Genomic DNA, 26041 nt, shown 5'->3' with positions numbered 1-26041 from the left:
TGTCTAGCGTGTAGAAACTACATTCAGAAAATAGGAGCTCCACACTGAGCCTCATGTGATTCATTTCAGTGGGAGTAAGTTATGCAGTAAAGCCTCTGAGTAGGTCTGAAAGGCGGGCCTGTGGCAGGGTGCTCTGACCCTCCAGTCATCTGCCTTTCTTCATTTAATCTCAGGAGGCTAACTGGATGGGACAGGCTTGAATCAGGAGGTATGAGTTACTTATTTAACCACTAAGAGGCCCTGCTGTATTGGCTTACCTTTACACAGTTGTGTAAAACCCTATCTAACTAGCTTTTTATGTGTTCATAACTATCTGATCCTGTCTTTTTGTCATACTGGCTGCATTGCTTGACCTGTTTTTGAAATGCATCCAGCATAGGAGGTCAACTCCGGTGAGCTTAGGAAACCAAAGTATGCAAACAAAGTGAAATCCCTTACAGTGAAGGGCATGTGTGTTGTCATGCTAAACCTTTGGGGTGGGTTTTGGGTCACAGCAGGCAGCGGGAATGTGGTACAACAAGTGAAGCTGTGTTTTATGCCGCCAACTCTCCCTCCATCTCTCCCTCCCCCTGGATTTCAGATCTGTTGTTGTGCTGACTAACAATAGAGGAGACTCTTTCTCTCGTGAACAATACTCTTGAGCCTGCCAGATACCCCCATGACACACTGACACACACTCCACCTACCCCCCTCCTTCAACTCGTTGGACTTTTTAAATTGACCCCCCCCCCCCCCCCCCCCACACACACACACACACACACACACACACTCTTACCTCCCTGTCTTTCTCCATTTAAAGGCGTTGCACTGGCTAACAAGGGGACTGTAATCTCTCTCTGGTGTGTGTGCGTGTTGGGAAGAGAGAGAGATGATGGAGGTTGAGGAGTAGAGCGAGGAGGCGGGACTGTCACCGGAGCTATTCGTGTGTAGTACTCCTGAACGGTTATAGGGCATCAACGGGGACAGCTGAAGAGGAAACGACGACGGGAGGACAGGCTGGTTGGTTAAATAATAACTGATCAGTCATGAGACGTACCGTCGTGTGGGGCTCTGACGCTGGGCCAGGCTGTCTGGAGGAGAAGCAGAGGTGAACCTTGCAAGGGGAATAGCACCAACAGAGCATCTGGGAAAAACCTGAAACAGAGTCTGCTGTTGCCATGGGGGGCTCCCTCAGCCAGCACAGGAAGGGATCTGTCGGCTCTCCTCGCAAGAAGAGCAGCATGTAAGATTAGATTCTTCATTGTTTGTGTGTATTGCATTGGATGCAAGTGCGGTTGATCAAGGACAGCAGATCAGTTTCTGCCTTTGGTGCTCGAGATTGTGTTGTCTTGTGTGAATGAACTCAGTGTGTAAAGGAGGGGAAAAGGAGAGCATGATAAGGAGTTGAAAGGCAGTACTGGGACACTGATGCTTTCTTTAAAGTCAGGACTTTCCCTGCTAGACTGGAATTAAATTAACCCGTCACGTGGCACCGCACAGCCTCTGTTCGTGTGGTGTTTTGAATATTATTTAGCTATTCAAATCAAACAGGAGTTAGAGAGCAAGACAGAGGAAAGGTAGATTAATTCAAACCCTCCTCAGTTTTGGACCCCTTTTTTAGTTGTAGTACTTGTACTTGCCACAGTAGATGAGATAATAGTGCTTCCGGCTATTAATTATGCAGCTGTGACCCTAATTCTTAAGTGTTATGTTAGTCATACAAGCTGTGTGGTTTATTTCCGTCCCAGCAGGTAGCACAGATCCCTGCGCTGCTCTTGAAGTGTGTTTGACATCCTTAAAGTGCTGTGTGATGTATGAACTGCAGCTGTCTGGAGCGTTCCTCCAGTCAAAATGTAAGGAATGGGAGCGAAGATGTTGCTGAGGAATTTTTCAGAGCTTAAAAGCACTTAACCGTCACTCACCCTCTACTTCTTCCTCTAATCCTTTGTAACAGAGAGTGAGTCCTTTCACTTTGTCCTCCCAGTGGTGCTTTTCATCTCTGTGTTTTAAAAGCTTATGTAAGCCCCTTATAGCGGATCACTGTCTCTCGATACACTTAAACGCAAAGGTGATGCTATATCCAGCCATTCACCTCTTCAATTTCTAATGTCATGGAGAACAGCGGTTGTTTACATGAGAAGCAGTGCCGCCATTTATCGAAGCAGATGTTGTTTGGGAGATGGCAGGAAGACACAGTGAGTGACAGAGAGGCAAAGCTGCTGACTTTAAAGAGGATTTGAGCGCTCAGGGGGATCAAAGCCATGTTGAATCAATGCTCATTGTTATTTAGGTGCTTTAAAAAACCTCTCCAAGCATACTGTAGCCCTCTGCATCCATCTGTGCTACTGTTAGGGCAGCGGGGGGGGGGGGGGGGGGGGGGGGGGGGGGTCGGTCCTCCCTGTAGGAAAACTGAAGAGCCAACCGGTGCTGTGGGATTGCAGCTTTCATCTTTTGGTCTAATTTTACTTGGCTTAATCATCCATTTTATGTCTTAACTGGAGCAGTCTTGGATGTTTAGTGGATGTCCTGCTCTGTAAAACCCCTGAACATCCAGACAGTGGTTCTGCTGGGAGGAAGCTGACCTCCATTTGAAGCTCATTTCTTGCTGCAGTGGTACAAAAATCAGAACAGTGAGAGCTGAAAAACTTCCCGTATCTTCAGAGAGACACACATTGTGAATACATGAAGGCAGGCTCTGAATTCAAGAACGAGCATTTTAATTATGCATAACCCTTCACTGACAAGTTTTGTGCCTGCATAAAAGTGAGACTCACTGTGGAATAATTGTGAATGTAATGACTGAAAACCATCGCCCACGCTATATTATCATAGCTAGTGTAGGTATCTGTGGTTGAATTACGGAAATTAATAGAGATGCATGGCATTTTGAATGGAAATCTAGTTGAAGTGGATTTAAAAGGTGAGGAAAATGAATGGAAACACCCACATAAAATAGAACAGCAGGGGGTGTGTCAGCTCCCTGTTCTGTGCATGCATGTGTATACAATGTACATGCACTATTGTCTGAGAATTGTGTGCTCTTGTGTCCCTGTCAGTCACGAACAATAGCTCAGCTGGTGTCTGAACATGACTCCTCTTGGGTAAAACCCTCTTCTCTTTCCTCATTCATTCTTTTTTCTTTTTTTTTTTTCTTTTTTATCATGTCACTGTCAGTTAAGTCATTTCAGTACACTGTAGCGCTGCAACTCCTCTGAGTCTCACTCTCTTCACTCCATGCTGGTTTTCTGTTCCGATTGCGGATAATTGGGTGCTCTCTATAAAACATGCAGACATCAATGATGTAAACACAGCTCTGCTTCCCAAAAGCAAATCAAAGAGTTTGGAGCTTCTGTCTCTCTGCATATTTTATCTTTGAGCTGTGTCCTTGATAAGGCAGAGCCGCATTCAAGCATAAAAATCAACAAAGATAGTGATTGTCAGCAGCTATGCCACCTTCCTTTCTACTCATCTCTTTACATAGTATCTTTGTGGATGTTTTCATAATGTTTCTTAGTGTTATAAATTTGAAACTCCTTTCCAAATGATTTCATGGTAAATGCAGAAATCCTGTCAACTCTGTTAAGGCTCCAAAAGGCCTTGTTATACATGTTCCTGGCTTTTTCACACAGATTGCTTTTTCATCTCAGTTTTGTTTCATTGAAGGAATGGCTGACTCTAATGCTGCCGTTTCTGCCATTTCTTTTTACTGCTGTGAGGAGTGTAGGTCCAATAATGCCCAACAGATGGAGCCACATCATATAACAAACTAGAGTGCCTATATAATGAGAGTGGCGACAACTGGGGATTTGAAGCCATTTTGTTTCCATTCACTCAATATGGGATGCGCAGCGCGAGGTGCACATTCACGAAAACTATGGATTGTTTACTGGTTTCAAGACATGTTTTGGACAAAATAATTTACTGGCTTGTTTTGTCTGGATGTCCAAGGTTGGATTATGGCCGTTTTGTGGAATATTTTCATCTGTGACTAGTTTTGAGCCTTCAAAGGTGAGTTCTGCTGTTTACGTTATTTGCTGTTTGTTGGACAAATGTGTTTATATTACCCGCTGTGGTAATCACATCTGAAAGTAGTTTATACGGGCGGATTCATGAGAATCTAAGCTTTCCATGGGTGTATAATGTTTCTATCATCGAGCTTGCAGCTTCGGTCAATTTAGCAAAATACGTTTTCCCGTCCGCCTGTACGGTGCTGCAGCTGTAAGCATATGGCTAACAGCATCCTCATGCTAACGGCGGCTAACAGCCCCGAAACAGGTGAACAACACGGAGCCTGTTCGGGTCATATGAGGCTGATAAGTGACTGCAGGTTGGACGGAAAACAGAAAATAGGAAACAGAAAACTGTCAGCTGTTTGTTGAATTGGAAATCATGTGAATGAACAGGGAGGCTGTTGTCGAAGCTCAGATGGGCCGCTGAAGTTTAACGGGTTACCCCGTTAAACTTCAGCGGCCCGTATTTCATGCATCTCCATGCATGAAAATGATCAAAGTCAAAATAACCACAACTGCCTAAAATCACATCAAACTTTTCTATCTGTCATTCACCCATACATCATAACATGAAAGTACATACATGGGACTAACCTGGCACAAAAACCATGATGAAGTCGGTTTCCATCCCACTCTCCGGACTTTATTTTCCCACAGTTTCATTCTTTCACTTCTCCTGGGAAATCTAAACATGTGTAATCCCTTCTCCGATCGATTTGTGCACCCAAAGGCACAACAGCCCGTCATTTTTCAGGTATTTATGAAGCCAAAAAAGTCCTAGAATTACTCTCTGCGTTGTAAACAACGTTAACAGGCATAACCGGCGTTCATGAATAGGAAACAAAATGGCTCCTATAGATCACGTGACCAGAATTTTTTGGACCCGTCATGTCGCCACTCTCATTATATAGGCACTCTATAACAAACTAACAAATATGTCCGAATCATAGTACTCTGCTTAGATTAGATATTTCTATATACACAGACAGTCCAACAGTGTGTTAGCTGATATATATTTTCATGCAAGATATGAATCATGCTCACGTGGCATTCACTCTGTAGAGAACATTTTTTCTTCTCCTTTTATTTGATCAAATGTCAACAAAAGATGAATATACAATTACATTTTTCATAAATGTAAGAAAATTGCATCGATGTCAAACCCACCCACCTACCCAGTTGTCACTCTTAAGGATGTGCAGCTTTGTAGAGAACACTTTTTAAAAGAAATTTGAAAGTTAGACTAACATATTAAGTAAAAGCATAATTTGGGCTAGTTATGTTCATTTTATAGGCACTTGGATTTAGGCCCATATCCTGGAGCAATTTATGGTGTAGTTGCTGACACAGATGTGTTCATCGCATTGCATTTCTGCTGTTTGACATCTGTGCCATGTAAATGATGATCAAACAAGAAACATTTGGAGACAACACTTTGTACATTTATTTAAATGCAACCTCTAATTGAAACAAGACTGGAGCAAAGCCTAAAATTATAGGAATGGACGCTACAATTATCCTCCACAACATGAAAATGTTGGGCAGAGAACACACGGACGACTCTGTTATTCTTAGCAGTACTCTGGATAGAAAAGTAAAGTTTGTCTGGAGGATGACGCAACACAAAAAGGCAGGATGACTTTGAAAGTCAAAAGGCAGATGTACTTCAGCTGAACTTATTTGTGTCCGGAAGAAAAAATTGTCCACACAGTGAAGTGAAACACAGAACATACAAATAATCAAACATAAAATTCAAAGAATATTATAAAAATACTTCAAATAGCTAGATATTCCATTAAAAATTAGCCATTTCCAGCTAGAATAGTCATTTACCACAATGTCTACACTGTATTTCTAATTAAAGTTGTCTTAATTGAAAAAAACTTTTTTCTTTCAAAAATAAGGACATTTCTAAGTGACCCCAAATGGTAGTGTACCATGCCTAGAACAGTGACGCTAAGTGAAAAAAACTTACATTAATATTCATCATCTTAAGAATATTCAGAATAAATTTTAAGGACATCCAGCCATTAATATTTAGGATATTTGTAATTCAGCACAGTACTGGTCAAGGGAAAACTGTTGGCATTATAGTGGCACCGAAGTAATGTTCAGGCTGGCTAACCTTATATCATCATGCAGCTGATTTAGAGTAGAGATAAACAGTGTGTGATAGCTGAGATGCCTCACTAATTCCCTCTCTATGCGCACACACATAGTTATCTCATCCAGCATCACATCACCTCTGTTGCGGCTCGGAGACATGTTCACCGTGGCTGATTTATTCTTAGCTCATAACCACATGCTGCTATCAGTCGAAATATAATTGATGATTAAAGACGTGCATTCGTATTGGATTAACTGACACTAAACACACATAATAGGCCAAGTCCATTTGATGCAATGTGCCTATTTATCTGCCATACAGTTTTCTCTGTGTGTTCAGATGGCAGCTCTAGCTCTTCTATACACTCAACAATGTGTACCAGTTCCCACCAATATCCAGCAACTTCAAACAGTCACTGAAGAGGAGTGGATCCCCCCCCCCCCCCAAATAAAACAAAACTGCACCTTTCAGAGTAACCTTTTATTGTGGGCAGTCTAAGGCACACCTGTGCACTAATCATGATGTCTAATCAGTATCTTGATATGGCACACCTGTGAGGTGGGATGGATTATCTCAACAAAGGAGAAGTGCTCACTATCACAGATTTAGACAGATTTGTGAACAATATTTGAGAGAAATGGTGACATTGTGTATGTGGAAAAAGTTTTAGATCTTTGAGTTCATCTCATAAAAAATGGGAGCAAAAACAAAACTGTTGCATTTATATTTTTGTTGAGTGTAGGTGTATGTGTGGATTTTGCTAGTGTACTTCTGTGTGCTATTTATGGTTTCAATGTATTGCATAACAACTCTTTCTTTTCCTTTCCTTTTTCTTCTTCTCTGTCTCTGGTTCATGACTGCCAGGGAGAGTTAGGAATATTCCCACTCTACCTCTGCATGCTATCTCCCTGTCTATTCAAAAACATGTGCTTTCAGTGTGTGTGCCCACAGGCAAGTTTATAACTTCAGGGTGTAGCTGGGTAAACACTTTGTGCAGCACAGGATGTCCTTTATGTGTGAGCGTGCTGCTCAAGGGGTTTTGTTTTCATGGTTTACAGTCCGTCTTTGAGTCAGTCTGAGTTTTGTCTTTTCTTTATTATTCTCCTGCCTCTTCAGAGCAGCCAGACACCCTTTCTCTACTCACCTTTTCCCACGTCAGCCCCTCAAAATGTTCCTAAGACTCATCTCATTTCTCTAGTTTGAGTCTCCTTGTCTCCTTGTTCCTCCTTTCTCCTGCCTGTGACCTGGAAATCAATCTCGATCTTGATTGATGTTTACGGGTGTTTTCCAATATCCACCAGTCTCGTGCAGTATCTCTACTGCCATGCTGTATAGTATGGCAGAAAAACATTTAGCATGTCCCAATACATAGCATGTCACTGCAATTTGCCAGAAATACTAGGGTGTCTCCTGCATCCGGTCTCATTCTGCAGTATTCTAGCTAGCTTGCTTTTCTGGCCATTCTGACCCACAATCCTCCACAGATACATTCCATGTCATGGTGTCCCGCATGAGGATAAACAAGCTTGCACTGCAGAGAGCCCACAGACTCCCTTCACACTACAGACTGCGATAATCAAAGTTTAAGACACGATATTATGATACCATGTCCCAATTTTATGCATACTGAATTCAAGCTGTACATACTTTGTAAGGGCAGCTGTTGCACACGAGTAAAAACACCTCTAGCTCTGCTTGCTCTCTGTTTTTGCTTGTATGTCTGATTTTAATCTTGAGCCTGTGAGTTGCAGGTAAAGCTCACTGTTTGCTTTTGCGGCCTGTCTCATGTGTTGACCTTTCTGAGCACAGTAACATTCAGGCAGATCCTTTTCTTTAAGACAGACCGGTTTGTCCTCTCAGCTGTCCTGAGTGACAGATAAGGAAAGAAAGGAGGGGAAAGGAGACCATGTTAGGAATGTTACAGAAACACAAATAAATGTTTGAGATTTTAGTCCTACCCAGACTTACTTTCTTCTTCTCTCCCTTCAATATCCAATCCATCCTCATTTCTATTATCTTCCTGTCTCTCCTTCCCCTTTCTGCTGTTTTCTATCCGCCGTGCTTCTAATTCTCTCTGTTTTTCTTTCCAACTATCACCGACTGAACAGGGCCTCTTTCTCTGTGTTCACCAGTGTGTAACATCATGTGTGAGAGGACTGGAGCATGTATTATCCACTGTCTGCCTGTATGTCTCTGTCGACCAGCTCAACGTGATAATAGCGCTTCTGTCTTTGCTTCCATGTGTGAGCGGTAAACAGCAGTGATAGGTACCTTAAACTGCAGTTAAAAAGAGGAGCATCTTTGCTGTTCCCTCTTTTCACAGTGGCTGAACCATCTTCCTGTTATTAGATTAGTCATGCTCCATGTTTTTTGAATGAACACATTTCATCTGGCCTAGATACCCGGAGAGGGGGAGAAATGTATAAATGTAAAAGCCTTAACGTAGAGTTACATAAGCCACCCATGACCAGCTTCACAGACACACGTGTGAGCAGTGTTAAGCACTTTCATCTAAATGACTTTCGCTGCTACTGTGATGGCCAGCGATTACTGCTGAATCTAGGTTTGCTGTATTGATTCGTTTGCTGTCTGCCCTGGATATTTTGAGTGAACAATAGATCCACAGTTAGTTTTGTTACACATTGTGGCCTTGACATCTAAACTCTGTGTGTTTCAGTTATATGTATGAAAGGGGCATTCTACCAGGGAAAAACAAACAGACAGTAATTGCTCTTTTTACTGAAGGTCTTTGTCATGGTCACAATTGCCTACTGTGTCCACTGCCAAGTCAGTAAACACACTTTTAAACAACTTGGGTTACCTTCAAATTACCTCTCAAAATCACAGTGGCCATGTGACGGCTATGGCTCAGTTATTTAATTTGGAAGAAAATTCCTTCAGACCAGAGGAATAAAAAAGACCATGCCTGTTTCAAAGCAACCAAAGCCATAAAGAATGGAAAAACTGGAAAACGACAAAAAAAATGGTTTAATGTGTTACATAATGACTGATTGTATAATTTTGTTTCAGTGGGCTTTGTAGGAGGACAAAATTTGGAAATGCCAGATAATGTAGTGGTTTAAGTTCAGGATTTTTTCTGTAAGCAACCTCACATCTTTTATAATGTACTAAATATGCCCCATAATTTGTAACCTCTTTACCTGATGTCCTTTCATCTGTTCTCTCTTGGAGACACACATATCTGCTAGTCTGTCTGACACAGAGAAACCAGACACTTCTTGGTTTTTAAAACAGGAAACATTGCCCCCCACCCCTCTACCCCTCTTTACAAAACCCTTAAAGAATCAGGGAGGGGAGAGGCAAACTCCTGAGAGCGAGCAGGCGAGTTGGCAAACATGTGGGAGCAGCAGCCGATGTCTGTTAACCAGCTGATCGTCCACACAGACAGAGAGCTGAGAGGCAGGAGGAGGGGAGCTGAGAGGGGAGTGACTACTGATGCTCCGGTAATCTGCGCTGTGTGAGTCAGTGCTGTGGCAAGCAAAGCGGCAACAGAAGCAGCTGCAGCAGCGTGAGACACGTTTCTCGCTCACGAGCGTCAACAACGCAGAAGAGCAGGATGGGAAAGCTGAGCGGCTAAGCAAGAAGAGGAAGTGAGACAGCCGTATCGAAAGCAAGAAGGAAGGGACAAAACCAAGAGAGATCAGCCTTGTATTTTGTTGCGACTGTGGAGTGTCACAGAATTGCAGATTGCATTGACAGCTACAGCAATCTAAACTGACCCAGACGAAGAGGAAGTTTACCGTTATATATCAGAGGTGGCATCGGGGTTAGGACTTGCTGTGTTGCAGGGATGTCCTGGTTGTCTCCGGTCCAGTGGGCCAAATGGACTTGGTCAGCAGTGACGGGAGCTGCAGGAGACGATGGGCAGCCCAAAGCGAAGGATGATGGAGAGGACAAGTAAGAGGGCTTGGACACAGACAGTATTGTGTGAAAGTGAAGTGAAAAACATAGCTGGTTCTATGTTAGAAATGAAATCGGAAAGCTTTTTGATACCACTTGAACTTGGAGATTGATTGGGAGTGTGTGCGTTTGTGTGATGACTGCAGATTCCCCTGAGTCATATTGACAGGTGGTGGATATATACTCACACAGAGAGCATCGCACACACACAGAGAGAGACAAACAGACTGATGTTGTGGTATAATCTTAGATTCCTTCCTGAGCTGTGGATCCAGTGGCTAAGCGATGCTGTCATTGGCTAAAAACAGACTCTTGTCAAAACACAGGCACTCAAACTGCTGCTTTTGTGAGTTGTTGCTTTATGGGCTACATCCTGTTTCTTTGAGACGCCAAACACTGAGGATATGACTGTCTAGGCTCGTCTATGTGTGTGTTCGTGTGTGTGTGTGTGTGTGTGTGTTTGTGTGTGAGGGCTCATTGGCAGTTAGAGAACAGTTGCTGAAAGCTGGGGGGAAGGGGGGGAAAGCCACAGTTTCCAAAGCTTTGTTTTTTTTTTCTCCCATCCATTTCTAGTTTCTAAGTAACCATCCAAGATTGCAGCCGTTGGGGCCATCACTGGGACGTGATTCACTGTGTGTGCATGTGTGTGTGTGTTCAGGGTAGGGGAGGGTGGGTATGTATATTAGGATTAGCTCTGAATGATGGTGTTGTATAGAGCCCCACAGTGTGTGAATGTGTTTGTGTGAACTGGTTATCAGAGATGGAGTGTGGGTGGTTATTGGCACTGTGAGCTCTGTTCCTTGTTGTTCTGTTTTTCATTAGACTGCGGACGTTTTGATGTGTGATCAAGTGGCTGGGAATCAGTACACACACACAAACTCTCACTGCCGGTGTTTCTCCCTTTCCTTTTAGTCTCTCCACAGTTTGGAAATAAATTTGGACTGGGTGTCTAGGCAGCTGACACAGCAGACCAAAGACTGTGTGTGTGTTTGAATTACCGTTGTGGGACACAGTGTGTCCTTATTGAGGAGCAAAGGATGCAGGTGGCCTTGTAGGGCTTCACTTCCTCTCCTCTCCCTTCCTCTGACTTCCTTGAAAATAAAGGCAGCTTGTTTATTTTGAGCTGGTTTGAGCTTTGAAATCTATTGTTTTCATGTCACTTTAAGAAAACAAAAGATGGATATTGGAAAGTCATTACTTATTTGTTAGAATGACACTACAAAACATGAGCAGAGCCTTAGCAGTCATACCTAAATATATAGGTATGTGTAGTTATTTGGTCTGATCAACGTTTTTAAATTCTCTCTTGTTTTCAAAAACAATTAACTGTTGTTTGAAAAGCTTATGGTTTTAGGCCAGTTTGTTGCTTCCATCTATAGTTCCAAATAAAATCCCAAATATACTAAAGCTCACTCGTAGCTCCAACCTTTTTCTTTCCATATCTTTGTCCAATTCAGTGTCTGTCTCTGCATTTTTACTAAATATCACTCAGATTACAGACATACAAATGAATGTTTAATTTTGTCTCCCACAGTTCGGACTCTGAGGGGACCTTCGAGACTCCAGAAACTGAGTCTCCAGGTGTTGTAAAGCTGCTAGGCCAACTGGATAACTCCAGTCACAGAGGTGAGTGAGCTCAGCTGTTTCTTATCACACATAAATGGTACCTTAGATACTGTGACGCAGGGCTGGATGTCCAGCTGCAGTATTTGTTTTTGGTCCTAACCGTGTCTATGGTATCAACTTTAGACTACAAAGGGCAATAAAAAATGTGTGTTCAGTTTGATAATCTAATTTAGTTATTTTGCAATCAAATAATTCACACATAATTTAATAAAGTTGCCAAGTTTAGTCTGTATTTTATTTAGGCAAAGTATCTGTCTGGCTGCTTGTGTTCATGCATTAAAAATTAAACTCAGTAGATGTGTGTATAACATGGGTCTATGCTTTTCATGTTCAACATGTGTTGGATGGTTCATGGGATTGCAACTTTATCCTGCAGTATCATTTGTGACACTTCAATGATAAACATTAGGCTAAAATGACGGTTAACTGGCTCAGGTTGATCTGTACAGAATGACGTCCACTGTGGGTTTCTCCTAGCCTAGCCGCGCTAGACCCAGCTCTTAAGACACAAGAGTCTAGGAACGCTCGACAGGGAGGGAGGCGGGCTAAAAGGTTGTCTTTCAAATCACTCTGCAGCAATTGGGTAGGTATACAACCAATCAGCGCAACGAATAGGCTGACATAGTTCCTAGAGTGCCGGTGGATTGTGGCTAAGTCCTATTAGCTTCCCAACCAGCGGAGCCAACTGGTATATTAAGGATTTGCCATATCCCGTCGGCATAAGTCCAAATACGTCTTTCTTCTCAATGAAACACTTCAGTGCCATCCTTTGTTTATCTTTGAAGTTGAATTTTAGCTTCAAATCTTTAAGGGCTGTGGCCAAAGCCGAGTCGAAAGATAACTGTTTATTGTGCGCCGGTTGTTTCTGTCAGAATCGTCGCGCCTCTGTCGTCACTTAGTTACGCCCGCCTTCTGACTCTACACTTCATGGTGATTGGTCCGGCCAGTTTTAGGAGCATCCAACCTCGAGCCTTATGGAGGGTAACTAGACCCACCCTGGCAGAGAATTAAATTCGTTGCAGTGGATTGTCTAGCGCGGCTAGGCTAGGTTTCTCCCATGTCCTAACACAATCCTGAAAAGCAGTGCTCTATTTACTGTTTGCTTTGATTCCGTTTCATGTCTAACCACAGCAGCAGCTTCACAGAAGCGTATGGTTGGGCGTTGGCTGTTGCACTTGTATACACACAGTGATATCACAGTGTCCTTAGTGTGCTTGTACATCTCTACAGCAAATGTGTTTTTTTTCACAATAAGTACTTGTAAAGCTGTATATTTTTTTGTATTGTATTAGTTAATACATTATTAATGTATTAGCATTAGAAGAAAAAAAATTAACAACACCAGCCTATTCTGTTGTACCTAGTAACTCTGCTACACCTCACTATTGCTCTGTGATATGGGAACAAAACGCTCTGGTTTGTTTGTATTTCTTTAATCCAATCACGATTGTCTTGGATGGGTCTAAGTGAAGGATGTGGCTTTGGTGTTCATTTAAAGTGGTGACGAGTGGAATTGTTTGGTGTAACATATACATATAGGGGAACAAGCACCACCAAATCCACCAAAAAACTAGCAATTATTATTGCACCATCCAAATCCTTGGCAAAACTCAAATTTTTCAGCACAGTAGGCTAATACCTTGAGCTTCTTGTTGTTGTTTCCTGTAGCGAAAAAAATGGTTAATATGCAGATAGCAGAAGGGATGACAAAGCTACCTGAAATGCCTGGCCAATGGCAATACTTCTTCTCAGTGTTATAAGCTGTGTTTTTGGTTTTTCTTTCCTTTTATTGTAATTTGAGTGGACTGACTCTGTTACTGTAACAGTAGTCCATCCATCCACCATTAGCTCAACGTGCTTTATACTGTAGAGGGTCATGGGAGGCTGTAGCCTATCCCAGCTGGGTGACTGGTGAATTACAGCCTGAATAGGTCACTAGTCCATTGCAAATCTACATTCTTGCTGTGCGGCAACATTGCCAACCACTTCTCCCACATGCCATCCTGCAGTAGTAGTGATTACACTAATTCCTCTAAATTAAAATGTAAATTGTGTTTTGAAAACACACTGTTAGATTATTTTGCCTGCTGTGTTAACCACAGTGTCATTAAACATGTCTGAATTCATATGTTGGAACAACACACTGTCATCTACTCAAAGTGTGCATATAAAAAGTCATTTCAAAATGCAAATTAGTTCTTTTTGGTCCGGCACAGTTCTGCAAATAAATTGGGTAGTAGTTGAATCCTGTCTTTTTGAAACTGCCAAAGAGCTCGACTAGTTTCCAGTCACCCCCTCCTCATCCCCCTCTCCTTCAGCTGTCCTGCTTTCACCCTCACAGACACAAGTACCACACATTACCATGGTAATTCACAGTCCAGAGTGCATTTTCTGTGCAGAAACTAATGTGGTCATCACTAATGTTTGGAAACTCAGTTTCTCCATCTCCATCAGTGATCATAAATCAAGTTACATAAAAGTAATTGATTGTAATTGTTAGTGTACTAAAATGGGTCTGCGTGGTTTGAATGTCACAGCTATTTGTGATTCGACATGGTTTCACCACAGTATATAAGGAGCTGTGCTGAATAATAGCAGAGAGATTAATGTGTTTATTATTGTGGCTAGTGTACAGACAATGACTGTCTCCTTTTCATTCTGAAGTAGTCACATGGTAAGTACAAAATCTGGGTTAGTTTCATAAATAATAGATCGACTGTGTGGAGAAACTGATACTCGGGTTCCCTATAATTAGAAGACTGAAATGGTTTAGTGGAGTCACTGCCTGTTCAAGGCAACAACCACATGCCACAATCTAACTACATGTACCTTTGAACAATGATGAAACATTAGAAAGCATTGTGTCTGCTAGTATCTGTTCCTCTGTCACTGACACTCTCTTGCTTCTCCCTCAGCCTCCTTTTCCTCTTTTGTGTTGAGTTGTGAAACTATACTGAAGCCTGATGTTGTTTTTGTTGCTAGGCCACGTGGTGGAGTGTACTCTGCATGACTGGGTGCGGTTCTTCTACATCTGTTCCTTGTCTCTACAGGGCGTGTATGTTGTGTTTTTGAAAGTACCCAGATTTTGAGCAGAAGCTCAGCTACACCTAAATTATTTGACTGCACGATGTAATAAGTCACACATTAATATGTGATCGTGACAAATGATGTGAGAAACTGTTACCCACCCAAGGTGAAACCACAAGGACTTCATTCATGTCCTGTGCATGTTGAGGAGAAATACAGGCGAGGTTGTTGTCGGTTTATTATTGCGCGTAGTTGTGTGAGTTTTACAGTGTGTTGGTGGGGATTTTTGTAAGTAACAGAGATTTCTGTGTTTCAGTAACAGTGTGACTCAACAGGGGCTGTGCTGCTGCTGTGCCCATTAGCTAGCTGGTAACAGCATGTGTGAGGACACAGGAAGAGAAGTATACTGACGGGAAACCAGCAGGCATTTTAAGTGCTCCAACAGGAGAAGAAGAGGTTTCACTAATCATTTCAAAGTTAAATCCCTAAATGACAGACACAGGATGGGGATGGAAGCTTTCACGGATTACAGACAGAGAGGTTGCAGGAGGTATCTTTTTTTCCCTGCTTTTATCAGGGAGGCATCAGAGTAGTTCTGTAGCCTTTCTAATGGTAATTATATGCTCTCATCTGGAATTCTGTATTGTGGTGTGCTACAAGGGTTGTATTGAGTTCTTTTTCTTGGTGAGGAGGTGGAAAAGATACCTTGTGTCTACTTGTTAGTAGATGATATTGAATTGTGCATCTCTCCTCTTGTTTCATTTAATCCATATTTTAATATTGACAATGTGAAAACAATATAACAATTTCAACAGTGTAACTCATGGTCACGAACCTGCTGAGAATAATATGAATCTGCATCTTCTCTTGCCTTTTCACATCTTTTATGATACATTTCAACTCAGTGTTTAACTGTTCAGGCCTCAACTTTTTATTGTTATTTTTTTTCAACCTACTCAGCAACAGCAGGCAGACCCAGCTAGATTCAATGGCGAAAGAGCAAGATATTTGACTGAAGAAATGTTTGAGACCATAAACAGAGTTAAGCATGTGAATGTAACTGTAAATCTCAGGTAACATATCTCTGGAAGAGGCTGTATATGCAAATAAGAAACAAGTCTGGTATTTCAAACTGTATTCGCCGCCCCCAGGGGCCCACAAAACCTGTTATTTCAGCTTGAATACTGACTCGTTTAGTAGTTTAACAGCAGAGAATAGCGCGTAAATCTTTTTTTTTCAGTCTTAAGTTGATGACTTTTTAACAGGCCAGCATTGTCCACATCTCTTAAAGGTCTTGCTTCTGTTTTCTCTTGATTTCAAACCAAGCACTGACCAATGTGTGTTTCATTTGTTACAGATTTTTTTCAGCTGAAAACACTGTGTTTCAAGTTGAGATTAGTTTAGTTTTTTTCCTGCCCGTGTCATTGTATTTTCCCACTTAACCTACCTTAGCAAAGCATTCCTGTTACTGCCAGATATCAGCAGAGTCCTCTAAAGGGTCTCATGTGACACATCAATACACATTCAGAATTCACTACAAAATTCTTGTGATCACTGAAGTCCTCTGATCAGGTTTGGTAATGGATCCACTCATATAGACTTGTTTGTGGAATGTTTAATTAGTTTTTTAAAAATCTTTTTATGCTTTGTAATCTGTGTTATGTCTTCTGCTCCTATTTTACTCTCGAGCATTTGTGACAGTCTGCACATATGATGCAAACTCATTTGCTTTTCTTCTTTTTTTCACAGTTGTTCCTGATGGTACAAACCACTTTCTGGACCAGAACTCCAATCAAGATGTCACTACACCTCCGTCCCAAGGGGTTGATTCCCTGAACAACCTCACCGGCTCCTCGCTTAACAACAGCACCTTCAGTCTGAATCAGAACCTTAATTTGACCCCATGCACAAAACCTGGTCCTGGAGAAGGCTTCTCCTCATCCAGCCCTCAGGCTCCAGCTCTTCGGCCACCGTCACTGTCCGTCATCTCACCGTTGAACAAACCTGATCCTACGGAGGTGGACGACGAAGCTCCAGCGACATCTGACTCCAGCCCGGACTCAAACCTGACCCTCAGTAATGTCATTTGCAGCGATGCCGATTTGCTCAATGGCAACATGAACTCTGACGACGTGCTGTCGAACACGAACCTGACCTGCGAGACCAACAACACAATTCTCACGTGAGCAGACCTTCATTTCATAGACACACACATACACAAAGGCCAGTCCTCTCCAGTCATTAATCACAATCATCCTCGTTCCGGTCAGCGGCTGCAGTTCCACGCAGGCTGAATCTGAACTAATGTGACTGACAGATTATTAAGCTGAACAAACGCTTCTCTCTTTTAGTGACTGTAGAGAACAGCAGTGAATGCTCGTTATTGTGTACAATGAACCTGAAGTGATCAAAGTGTTCCCATTTTAACAAACTATAGTGGCCTGCTGTGTATTCTGAAAAGCCCGTCAACTGTGGTTTATTCCCTACTCATCCATTCATTCGTCACGAGTGTTATTATAGTTATAAACATAGGTTTCATTTATAGTTTATAAGTAATCAAATTCAGTTTATTTTTTTGCTCAATTTTTAGAATGTTTGGTTAGATTTGCTTGCATTTTATCTATAAATACTGATGTAGCACAGCCTTGACATTCCGGTTTTGAATTCATTGTTAGATGACGTGGGCTGCACAGTGGTCGGTGGTTAGCACTGTTGCCTTGTAGCTAGAAGATCCCTGGTTTGTGTCACGGGGCTCTGGGATCTTCTGCATGGAGTTTGCATGTTCTTCATGTACATGCCTGGGTTTTCTCCGGGTTCTCCAGCTTCCTCCTGCAGTCCAGAAACATGCTTAGGTTAACTGGTAACTCTAAATTGTCTGTAGGTGTGAATGTGAGTGTGATCGTTTGTCTTTATATGTAGCCCTGTGACAGACTGGTGACCTGTCCAGGGTGTCCGCTGTCTTCACTCTAAGTCAGCTGGAATAGGCTGAAACCACCCTGCGACCCTAACGAGGATTAAACAGTGTATAGGTAATGGATGGATGGATGTTGGATGAAATATTTCTAACCAATGTTATGCAGGCATGATTTTTCTGTGAAAGGTAGCAGGGACTTAAAGTGTGAAACAACGCCCTCTTGTGTTTCTTGTTTAAACGCACATTTCTATTTAGCTCCAATTATTAAGGTTAAAAATGGCTACACATCTGCATACTAATTTTAACACTTGGCTTTTAATAATAAGAACATCAATCAGCAACACATCATGAATCCTGTTAGAAAAATTGCCATGAGTGCTGAGCCCAGTGAACTTACAAACAGATTATTATAAGTAAAGTAGTATTTTAACAAGCACTTTAACCAATATTTTATGAACAAATAAGGCAAAATGATCTTAAAATACAAATATTTAGTTTGTATTTCCGAAACACAAGAAAACAGCACAGATATGCCATCCCCTCTCACCTTGTATGAGATAAAAGCACAAGATAAAAAGAAGATCTCCGAATATGTCATGTTGTGACAATTTTGGCATGATTTCTAGTCAAGGGATTGACGTCTGACCTTTGCAACATCAAAATGAAATGGATAGTGTTCACTACATTGCTACAATTGACCAAATTAAATGTGTCTAGTTTATTTACATATTCTGTTTTCATCAAAATTTTGTTTCCCAGTTTGATTGCACATTGTGAGTCGTCGAGTTTTAGTCTTTGTTTTCGGTTTACTAAAATATAATAACCCTGCACTCACCTTGCGTTTGACCTAAACCCTGTCCCGTCCTCTCCTGTGTCTTTCCTTCCTTTTCCTTCCAAAATCTGTCATTCTGTTTCCCTTGTCTCTGTGTGGCATCAGGACTGCTGAGCAAGTCCATTTCCTCTGTGTTCTGTTGTAAGTACTGCATAACTTTGTTTGCAGAAGAGTGTGTGTATGTGTGTGTGTTTCGTAACAGCAGTTCTTTTCAGCTCTGCATACATTCACCTGCACTAAATTTCCCCTCATCACAAACTGAAGGTGGCAAAAAAGTGCAAGAAATAATTGTACAAAATAGAAAAGAGAGAGTGTTAGTTGAAAGCCTATAATTCTCTCTAATGCTCTCCTACAAATGTTCTTGCTCTGATTTCAATTTGGCATACACCCTCTTCCTTAATCTGCTTTTTCTTCTGCGTAGTTCAGGATCTTTAGCAGGGCATGCAAGCTTAGCACACACAAAGCAAAGCTATGTGGTCCAGCTGTGAGGCTTTCTCTTCTCATCATTACACCCGTCCACATGTACACACATACAGAGCTATGATCTGGTTTGTCTTAACACTGATGTTCTTTTTGACCTTCTTACCTAGGAACTCCTGTAAAGTGAAGCAGAACCAGGCGATGCAGAAGGACTTCAGTGGAAAAGTAAGCCACAGTCATGTTTCTTCTCTTCATTTTGTGAGATTTGTTTAACTCACTAGGTCGCATTAAATCTTGAGAACTACATACAGTGAGTGTGGATAATTAAGTTTGATGCTGTTGAAGGATGACCATCATGAAGGCCACGCCACAGACGAGGAGAAGCTGGCAAGCAGTGTCGGGGTCAAACCAGAAAAGGACCAAAACAGTGAGTAAAAGGATCCATTTAGATTTATTTTACTCATAATATTTATCTGTGTTGTAGCCAGTCAGCCACAGTACACACACAGTTGCAGTGGTGAATAGTTGACTTATTCCTCTCCTATACAGAGATCAGATTACTGTTGAAGTTTAGTCAGCATGCTTTAGCTTAGGCAAACAATCAGCCATGGTCAATCAATACTGGACAGGAACGAGGTCACACACACACACACACACACACACGCACACACACACAATGAAACAGTTACTTTGTCATGGGAATGTTCAGTTGTTTCTCATTCTGTTAAGCCTGTTTGAGCAGAGCTGTTTTGTTGCAAACATTAAAAACACAAACATGTTCAGATGGCACAATTACACAGACATCTTTAGTCATTAGGTCTTTATCCAGCAGCCACCTGAGGGGCTTCAACAGAAGGAGAGGTTTCAGTAATCATTTTAAGGTTAAATTTCTGACTGGAAGACAACACAAGATGGTTTTATGGTTTACAGACAAAGAGGGTACAGGAGGTATCTGCTTTTGTCAGCGTTGTATTAGAGCAGTTCTGTTGCCTGTCTGATGGTAAATGCACATCTTCATCTGGAGCTGCGTTGTGGTGTGCTGCAAGGTTCTGTACTGGGTCGAATTGGGTCCTTTTTTCATTTAACTCCCCTTGTGTTGCTTTTAATTCATTTGTTCATCTTAGCAAGTTGAAAACAATATGATAATGTCAGTAGTGTAACTCGTGGTCATGAAACTAGAGATAGTCATGTGAATCTGCAGCTACGCTTGGCTTTGTGGGCTTAAGTTTCAGCTCAGTGTTTAGCTGTTTAGGCCTCCATTTTTCACTGTTTCATACAACCTGCTTAGACAGACAGCTGCAAGCTAGCTGTTTTTAAACACAGAAACACTTCCAAGTACCCACAGCTGTCACATATCCTTAAAAATAGCGGGTTTTTTGTTGTATATTTTATTACCTTCATTTTGAATTTGTTTTCATACTTGTCTTTTCTTTGCTCTGTATAAACACAGCCTGCATGTCAGCCCAGTTCAGCTGAGTAGTCCCAAATTTTTGTCTCATGACTGGTGGTCACAGCTGATGTCTTCTCGGTTGCACCGTGCAGTGGAGAAATTATAGTTTTTTGCATAGTCTAATTAGAGTTAATAGAAAAATTTTAGTACAAATTTTTTAAATTGATGTTTTATGTTTTTACACATTCTGGGACTCCTATATGGTGTATTTACGGTGACCTTTCAAGGAGTTAAAAACAGAAGACTAGAAGATTATATCACGTCTGCAATATTATCTAAATTACAGTTAATAAGAAGAATACTCAAATCATAGTTAAAACAGTTAATACCATTTCATCCCTCTGTCAGTGAAATAGGACTTCACATCTAATAGAAAATGTTTGTTCTGGGAGATACTGTAACATTTGTCATCTGATGTTAATGACCTAATGACATTATGTTTTATAACCTGTCTTCTTCCAGGCAAGGACTGCCATGTGACATCCAAACCCGAGGAGTCAGACTGCTGCTCTGCGGTGAGGCGTTGCCACAAATCATTTTCCCTTTTTCGTCTCTGTATGCCAGGCCCAGATTCAGTCATCATTATGCTGCTCACTGTCCTGTTCACTCCGTTACACTCCATCAGTGACCACTAGGTGGGATTAAAGCACTCTTTTATCGCTCAAGCTGAAATGTCACAAGCAGCGCAGAAACAACAGCTTTGACAAGTGGAGACTTGTTCTAGATCACTATAATATTAACAGTCACCCTTTTACCTCCATCTCATGAGTTAATTTTACCAGTAATGAAAAAACATAATGAAAGTAAAGTCAGTTGTCCTGACTGTCACGAAAGGTGTAACTGACTGCCTATTTTGGGGTTTCGACCCGCCTATATTATATGTAGAGCTGCAGTACGATCAGCTGTCTGATACGATGACTGCGCTGTGCTGTAGGGCAGCAGGAGGTACTTACTGTCTACCACCATGTTCATCTACTCAGGAGACAGATGGATTTAGATTATCATTCAGGAGATTAGAATATGACTGTCATAATCCAGGAAAGGACAAAATGAGAGAGGAGGAAGACACAGGGAGAAGAAGAGGAAGGATGATCGAAAGGCATGACGGGCATGAAAGATGAAGAGGAGACGAATTTGAGAAGTGAAAATAACGTCAGGCTGAGAAAAAGATGACATGCTAAATATAGAATAACAAACAGAAAATAATACATTTTACAAAAAATAAAACAATACTATAGTTTGAAGTGAACTAATTTGGTAATATAAGGAAGTAGAAAAATCATTAGAAGATATACAATAAAAGGTGATGAAAAGGTGTTCATTTTTCTAGAAGTAGTGGTGAATGCTGTCTGCCAAAATGGAGTCTTTGTTTTTGTCCTAAATATCTTATATATTCTTGTAAAGTTTACTAGGGGAACCCCTCATTACTATGGGTGGACGTAAAAGGTAACGGAGCGCATGACTGATTTCCCTCTCCTCTCAGCAGTTTGAAGACACGTGCAAACTGAAGAACAAATCAGGGGGAAGTGAGATGCAGAAAACGGGAAGTCAGGTCCTGGATTCCATCTGCATCAGTGAGGCAGAAAAACAGGCAGTTCTCACCCTCATCAGGGAGGAGGTACGCACTCGTATCCACCAACTAATATGCCAACAGTGTGTTTGTTTTTGCCTCAGTAGACTGTGAAGGTAAAAGACAACGTTTAACTGATGCACACAATCCTCTTTTCAGATCATCACTAAAGAGGTCGAAGTGAACGACTGGAAGAAAAAGTACGAGGACTGCAGGCAGGAAGTGGATGAGATGAGGTTAGAAAACATGATGCTGTGTGCTTTCGCCGTCACTGTCATCACCATGGCAACAGCCATGAGGTTTTGACATACTGAACTTGTTCCGTGGAGATGCTGCAACACATTTTTGTCTCCAAAAAAGGCACTAACTGAGAACCGCTTTTCATCATTTTAATAAAAGCTGTTTGCAGGTTTAACCTCTGTTGGAAGCATTATTGCTGTGATTTAAATACAGTTTATAACCGCCACTGTATTGTGATTCATTACAGGAAGATTGTTGCAGAATATGAGAAGACTATTGCTCAGATGATTGGTGAGTTGAAATGTCAGGAAATGCAATCTTCTGAAACATTTGTCTGTGTGGTCAGAGCTGCAGAACACACTTCTGTTATTAAAGTAACTGTGATTTTCACGCATTTCTGCAGCAAATTTAATGTGACTTGATCTTATGCTTTCCTATGTTTCCTGTTACAACAGCATGAGTCCACATTGACTGTATAACAGAAACTGCTTTGCCTCTTTATTTGTGAATTTCTGCTTGTTTGTGTTGTAAATACAACTTTTCACACAATCACTATTACTAGACTGAAACCAAAATAGATTATTTAGCACTCAGTAATGCTATCTTCTTCTTTCAGAGGATGAGCAGCGCAACAACCTGACCTCCCAGAAGGCTTTGCACGCAGTGACGATGGAGAAGGAAGCCGCTCTGGCAGACCTGAACTCCGTCGAACGCTCTCTCTCTGATGTGTTTCGACGTTACGAAACTATGAAGAGCACCCTTGAAGGCTTTAAGAAAGTAAGCGATAGTTTAGATAGACAGGTCTGGGTAATTACTTTCATGAAGTCAAATTCATGACTCATGAGTGTCAAATTCAGGTGCTGAGATGATCAGCTGATAGTTGCACAAATTGGAGGGTTGTAAGAGGATTAAGGTGAGAATAAGGTTGGAAGGTATCCTGCGATTAGGGACAGTAGTTGTAAGTAAATAGTAACAGGGGTTTAGATGGAAGGTCGCTTGATTCATCTGCTTCTAAAACACTGTCCTCTGTCAACCAAACCCACATAAAACCCTTTGATTAAAGCAGTTCTATGACCAAATCTTAACCCCCAGTTGACCCATTACTGATTCACAGCAGCTGCTCATGAGGCAAACGACAGCTGTGGTGGTTGTACTGGGCAGCTTCCAGGAATAAATGTGTGCAACTGCAGGAATTCTGAAAGATTAGAAGGAGAAAAGTTTACAGTGCTGAGAAAAAATATCTGTGAATACTGTTAAAGAATTAAGACTCAAGTCAAGACAAATAATAGAATAATCCCGGGATTCACAATGCTGTATCCACTTCCTGAGTGTGTGTGACGGATAAATAACTCATTGTTTGATATGTTTTTCCGCATACAGAATGAAGAAGTGCTGAAGAAGTGTGCTCAGGACTATCTGGCCAGAGTCAAACAGGAGGAGCAGCGATACCAGACGCTGAAAATTCATGCCGAGGAGAAACTAGACAAGTATGGGGAGACGAAAAGAAAAATGTTATAAGAAACTAAAAACAGATTGGAGATACTGTTGTTTAAAACCATCGTTAATTTTTGTCATTACATGTATGTTGTAGGGCCAATGAGGAGATCGCTCAGGTCCGTATGAAGGCGAGCTCAGAGAACATGGCTCTGACCGCCAGCCTGAGGAAGGAGCAGATGAAGAACGAGTCTCTGGAACAAGCTCTACAGCAGAAGGTATCAGGAACCTTCACAATGATGAAGCATTTCAGTAATACATGAAACAAGTCATTTCTTGCTGTGGGTTTGTGTTGTAATTTGGCACACAGAGATTGTATCTTTCTTTCTGTGTTTTCACAGAATCAAGAGATCGAGGAACTCACAAAGATCTGTGATGAGCTGATTGCCAAAATGGGTAAAATAGATTGAGGGTTGCTTCATCAGAATCGGCCACTACAGTCCCTCCCGCCCTGCCTACAGTAATGCCCTGTGCACGCCCCCAGCCAAGAAGCAGCTCGTCCCCTGTGCCTGCCCTCTCAGAGCCTGCTTTTGTACAGATGTCTGAAGTAACTTCTTGCGTACTACAATTGCACTACATGTGACCAGAACCAAGACGGTTGTAGACATGTTAACTATACGTAATCACTTTGTTTTGTTTGTGGCCATTATGTGGCCATCTGGAGCCCTTGTGCTTTTGTCCATCATGCCAGTGAACAACAACCTGCTTGTGACTCAACTTAAACTCCCAGCGGCTTAACAGCTAAATTCCCAGCAACTCCTCCTGCAGGATGACATCGGATTTAATGCAGGCTGGGGTTTGTTTTGAAGTTACAATTGGGCTTTTGATTTGATGGGCTTTTGATTATTTTATATTAAAGTAAGAATCCTGAAAATGTATTTTTCTATGACGTAAACAGGGATTTTATTTTGGAAGAGTAAAGCTCAGGGGTATTGTTTGGGGCAGAATGAGGTCAAGTCAAACTGCACAAGAACTGGAGGAAAGGATTTAGGATTGAGGAAACGCACGAGTCCTCAGAGGCCTTGGTTTGTTCAGGAGTGACACTGAAACCAAGCTGCAAATGATTTATGGCTGTTGCTTTTTCTGGTTTACAGTACTGTGACACATTTGGGATTGTGAGGAGTTCAAAGTGCTGCAGAATGTTTATCAGTCGCAGAGACGTATAATAACCTGACAATCATAGACTTTCCTGTGATTATATACATTTTGGTGGCATCGTTTTGTCCGATCCACAAAATCAGCACAGAGACGACTTTAAAAATTTAGAAAGAAAAATCAGCTCCACTGCTGTATAAGGTCCCATGTTGTGCCGCTTTTCAGCAGATTAATCGAAGTGTCGCATGTCTCCACAATGTGTCTTTTAGTTTTTATCTCAAATACTGAAAAGATGTCAGAAGAAGACAACAGCTTTTATTTTAAACCAAGTTTATTACAACCACAAAACACTATAACAGTGTATTTTCACCGTATGGGACCTTTAACTATGTCATGTTAAGAATCCTGAACAACTGGAAAAAATAAAACATACTGACGATATTTTGATTGAGCTTATTTACAATTATTACATGATTAGCAAGTGCTGCTATATGTCATCGCTCTGTCATTGAGTTTCCACTAATCATATTTACCTCTTGGAAACTAAGAGCTTTTTGTTCCGTTGTTTATGCGTGATGAAGATGTGAGTCCTCATACCTGCATTTACAGCCGTGCACAAGTTATTCAACAAATACGTCTGTTTCTTTGCATGTTTATTTTTACAGCTTTATGCTTCTCAGACTGCAGATCATTTTCTCTACACACCAGTAAACACTAGTTGTTTGGCACAGAGATGTAATGTTTTAGGTGGTTTTGGTTTAGTAAATGGTTATCAGTGGGAGAATCTCGGAACTGCTGCCAGTATGATTCATGATGAGTATTGGTTCTTGTTTTTCTTTGGAATCTGCTTTTCAATTCTTGCTTTTTTTCTATAGAAGAAAATTTCCCTCCAGTAAAGGCAAACATTTCTACAACAAAAATGAAGGTTTAACACAAACTACTGTTTGGCTCAATATAACAGTTTAAAAACTGCAAATGTATGTTTTAAATTGGTGATCTTTGTTCAAGTAAATATAAATGCAAATATTTAGTTGAAAAACGGTCTCCACTTAAAGCACAAGCCCACTCTTGTGCCACAGTTGATATTTGTGCCATTCTAATGTCATGTTCACTCTTGTTACTCGGCTTTGTTTTTATAAGATACGGCTTTGTAACTTTAGCCCATTTCTTTAATTATTTGTGTCAGTTTGTGAATTAGAAATGGCGATCTCACACTTGTGTTGAAGCAGCGTGAATGTGTTGTACATTTGCCTGAATAAATATAATTTGTTCAGCTACGTTCTGTTTCTTTTACTCGCTACTTGTGCTTTTGTAGCTGCTCATGGTCACATTTGCCACAGACTCGCAGCTGATACG

The 26041-nt window shown here is 41.3% G+C and overlaps 1 protein-coding gene across 3 annotated transcripts; it reads left to right on the top strand.

Annotated features, from left to right (window-relative positions):
- Window positions 1-826: 826 nt before the first annotated feature.
- Window positions 827-25962, top strand: LOC110953743 (transforming acidic coiled-coil-containing protein 1). 3 transcript variants are annotated; one of them, XM_022197910.2, is made up of 13 exons: window positions 827-1222; window positions 11552-11643; window positions 16420-16852; window positions 19007-19061; window positions 19182-19263; window positions 20749-20801; window positions 21770-21904; window positions 22016-22092; window positions 22344-22387; window positions 22713-22873; window positions 23477-23583; window positions 23688-23808; window positions 23932-25962. In XM_022197910.2, exons 1-13 carry the CDS (start codon window positions 1158-1160, stop codon window positions 23998-24000), a joined length of 1494 nt encoding a protein of 497 aa, XP_022053602.1. In that variant the 5' UTR covers window positions 827-1157; the 3' UTR covers window positions 24001-25962. The 3 variants fall into 3 exon arrangements, with proteins under 3 accessions (XP_022053602.1, XP_022053584.1, XP_022053593.1); XM_022197892.2 differs by lacking the exon at window positions 827-1222 and adding an exon at window positions 9481-10014; XM_022197901.2 differs by lacking the exon at window positions 827-1222 and adding an exon at window positions 9486-10014 and having other exon boundaries at window positions 21773-21904.
- The last annotated feature ends 79 nt before the right edge of the window (window positions 25963-26041 follow it).

This window comes from Acanthochromis polyacanthus, chromosome 7, assembly GCF_021347895.1.
Source record: "Acanthochromis polyacanthus isolate Apoly-LR-REF ecotype Palm Island chromosome 7, KAUST_Apoly_ChrSc, whole genome shotgun sequence".
Lineage (NCBI taxonomy): Eukaryota > Metazoa > Chordata > Actinopteri > Pomacentridae > Acanthochromis > Acanthochromis polyacanthus.
Note: the sequence above shows the minus strand (reverse complement) of the source record. Positions and strands in the feature narration are given on the sequence as shown.

Bases quoted from the DNA above. Each gene is read 5' to 3' on its own strand.
- LOC110953743 (XM_022197892.2), top strand. From the start codon at position 9,908: ATGTCCTGGTTGTCTCCGGTCCAGTGGGCCAAATGGACTTGGTCAGCA. The intron at 22,093-22,343 runs GTTAGAAAACAT...GATTCATTACAG, and splicing joins CAGGAAGTGGATGAGATGAG to GAAGATTGTTGCAGAATATG. The intron at 22,388-22,712 runs GTGAGTTGAAAT...TTCTTCTTTCAG, and splicing joins GACTATTGCTCAGATGATTG to AGGATGAGCAGCGCAACAAC.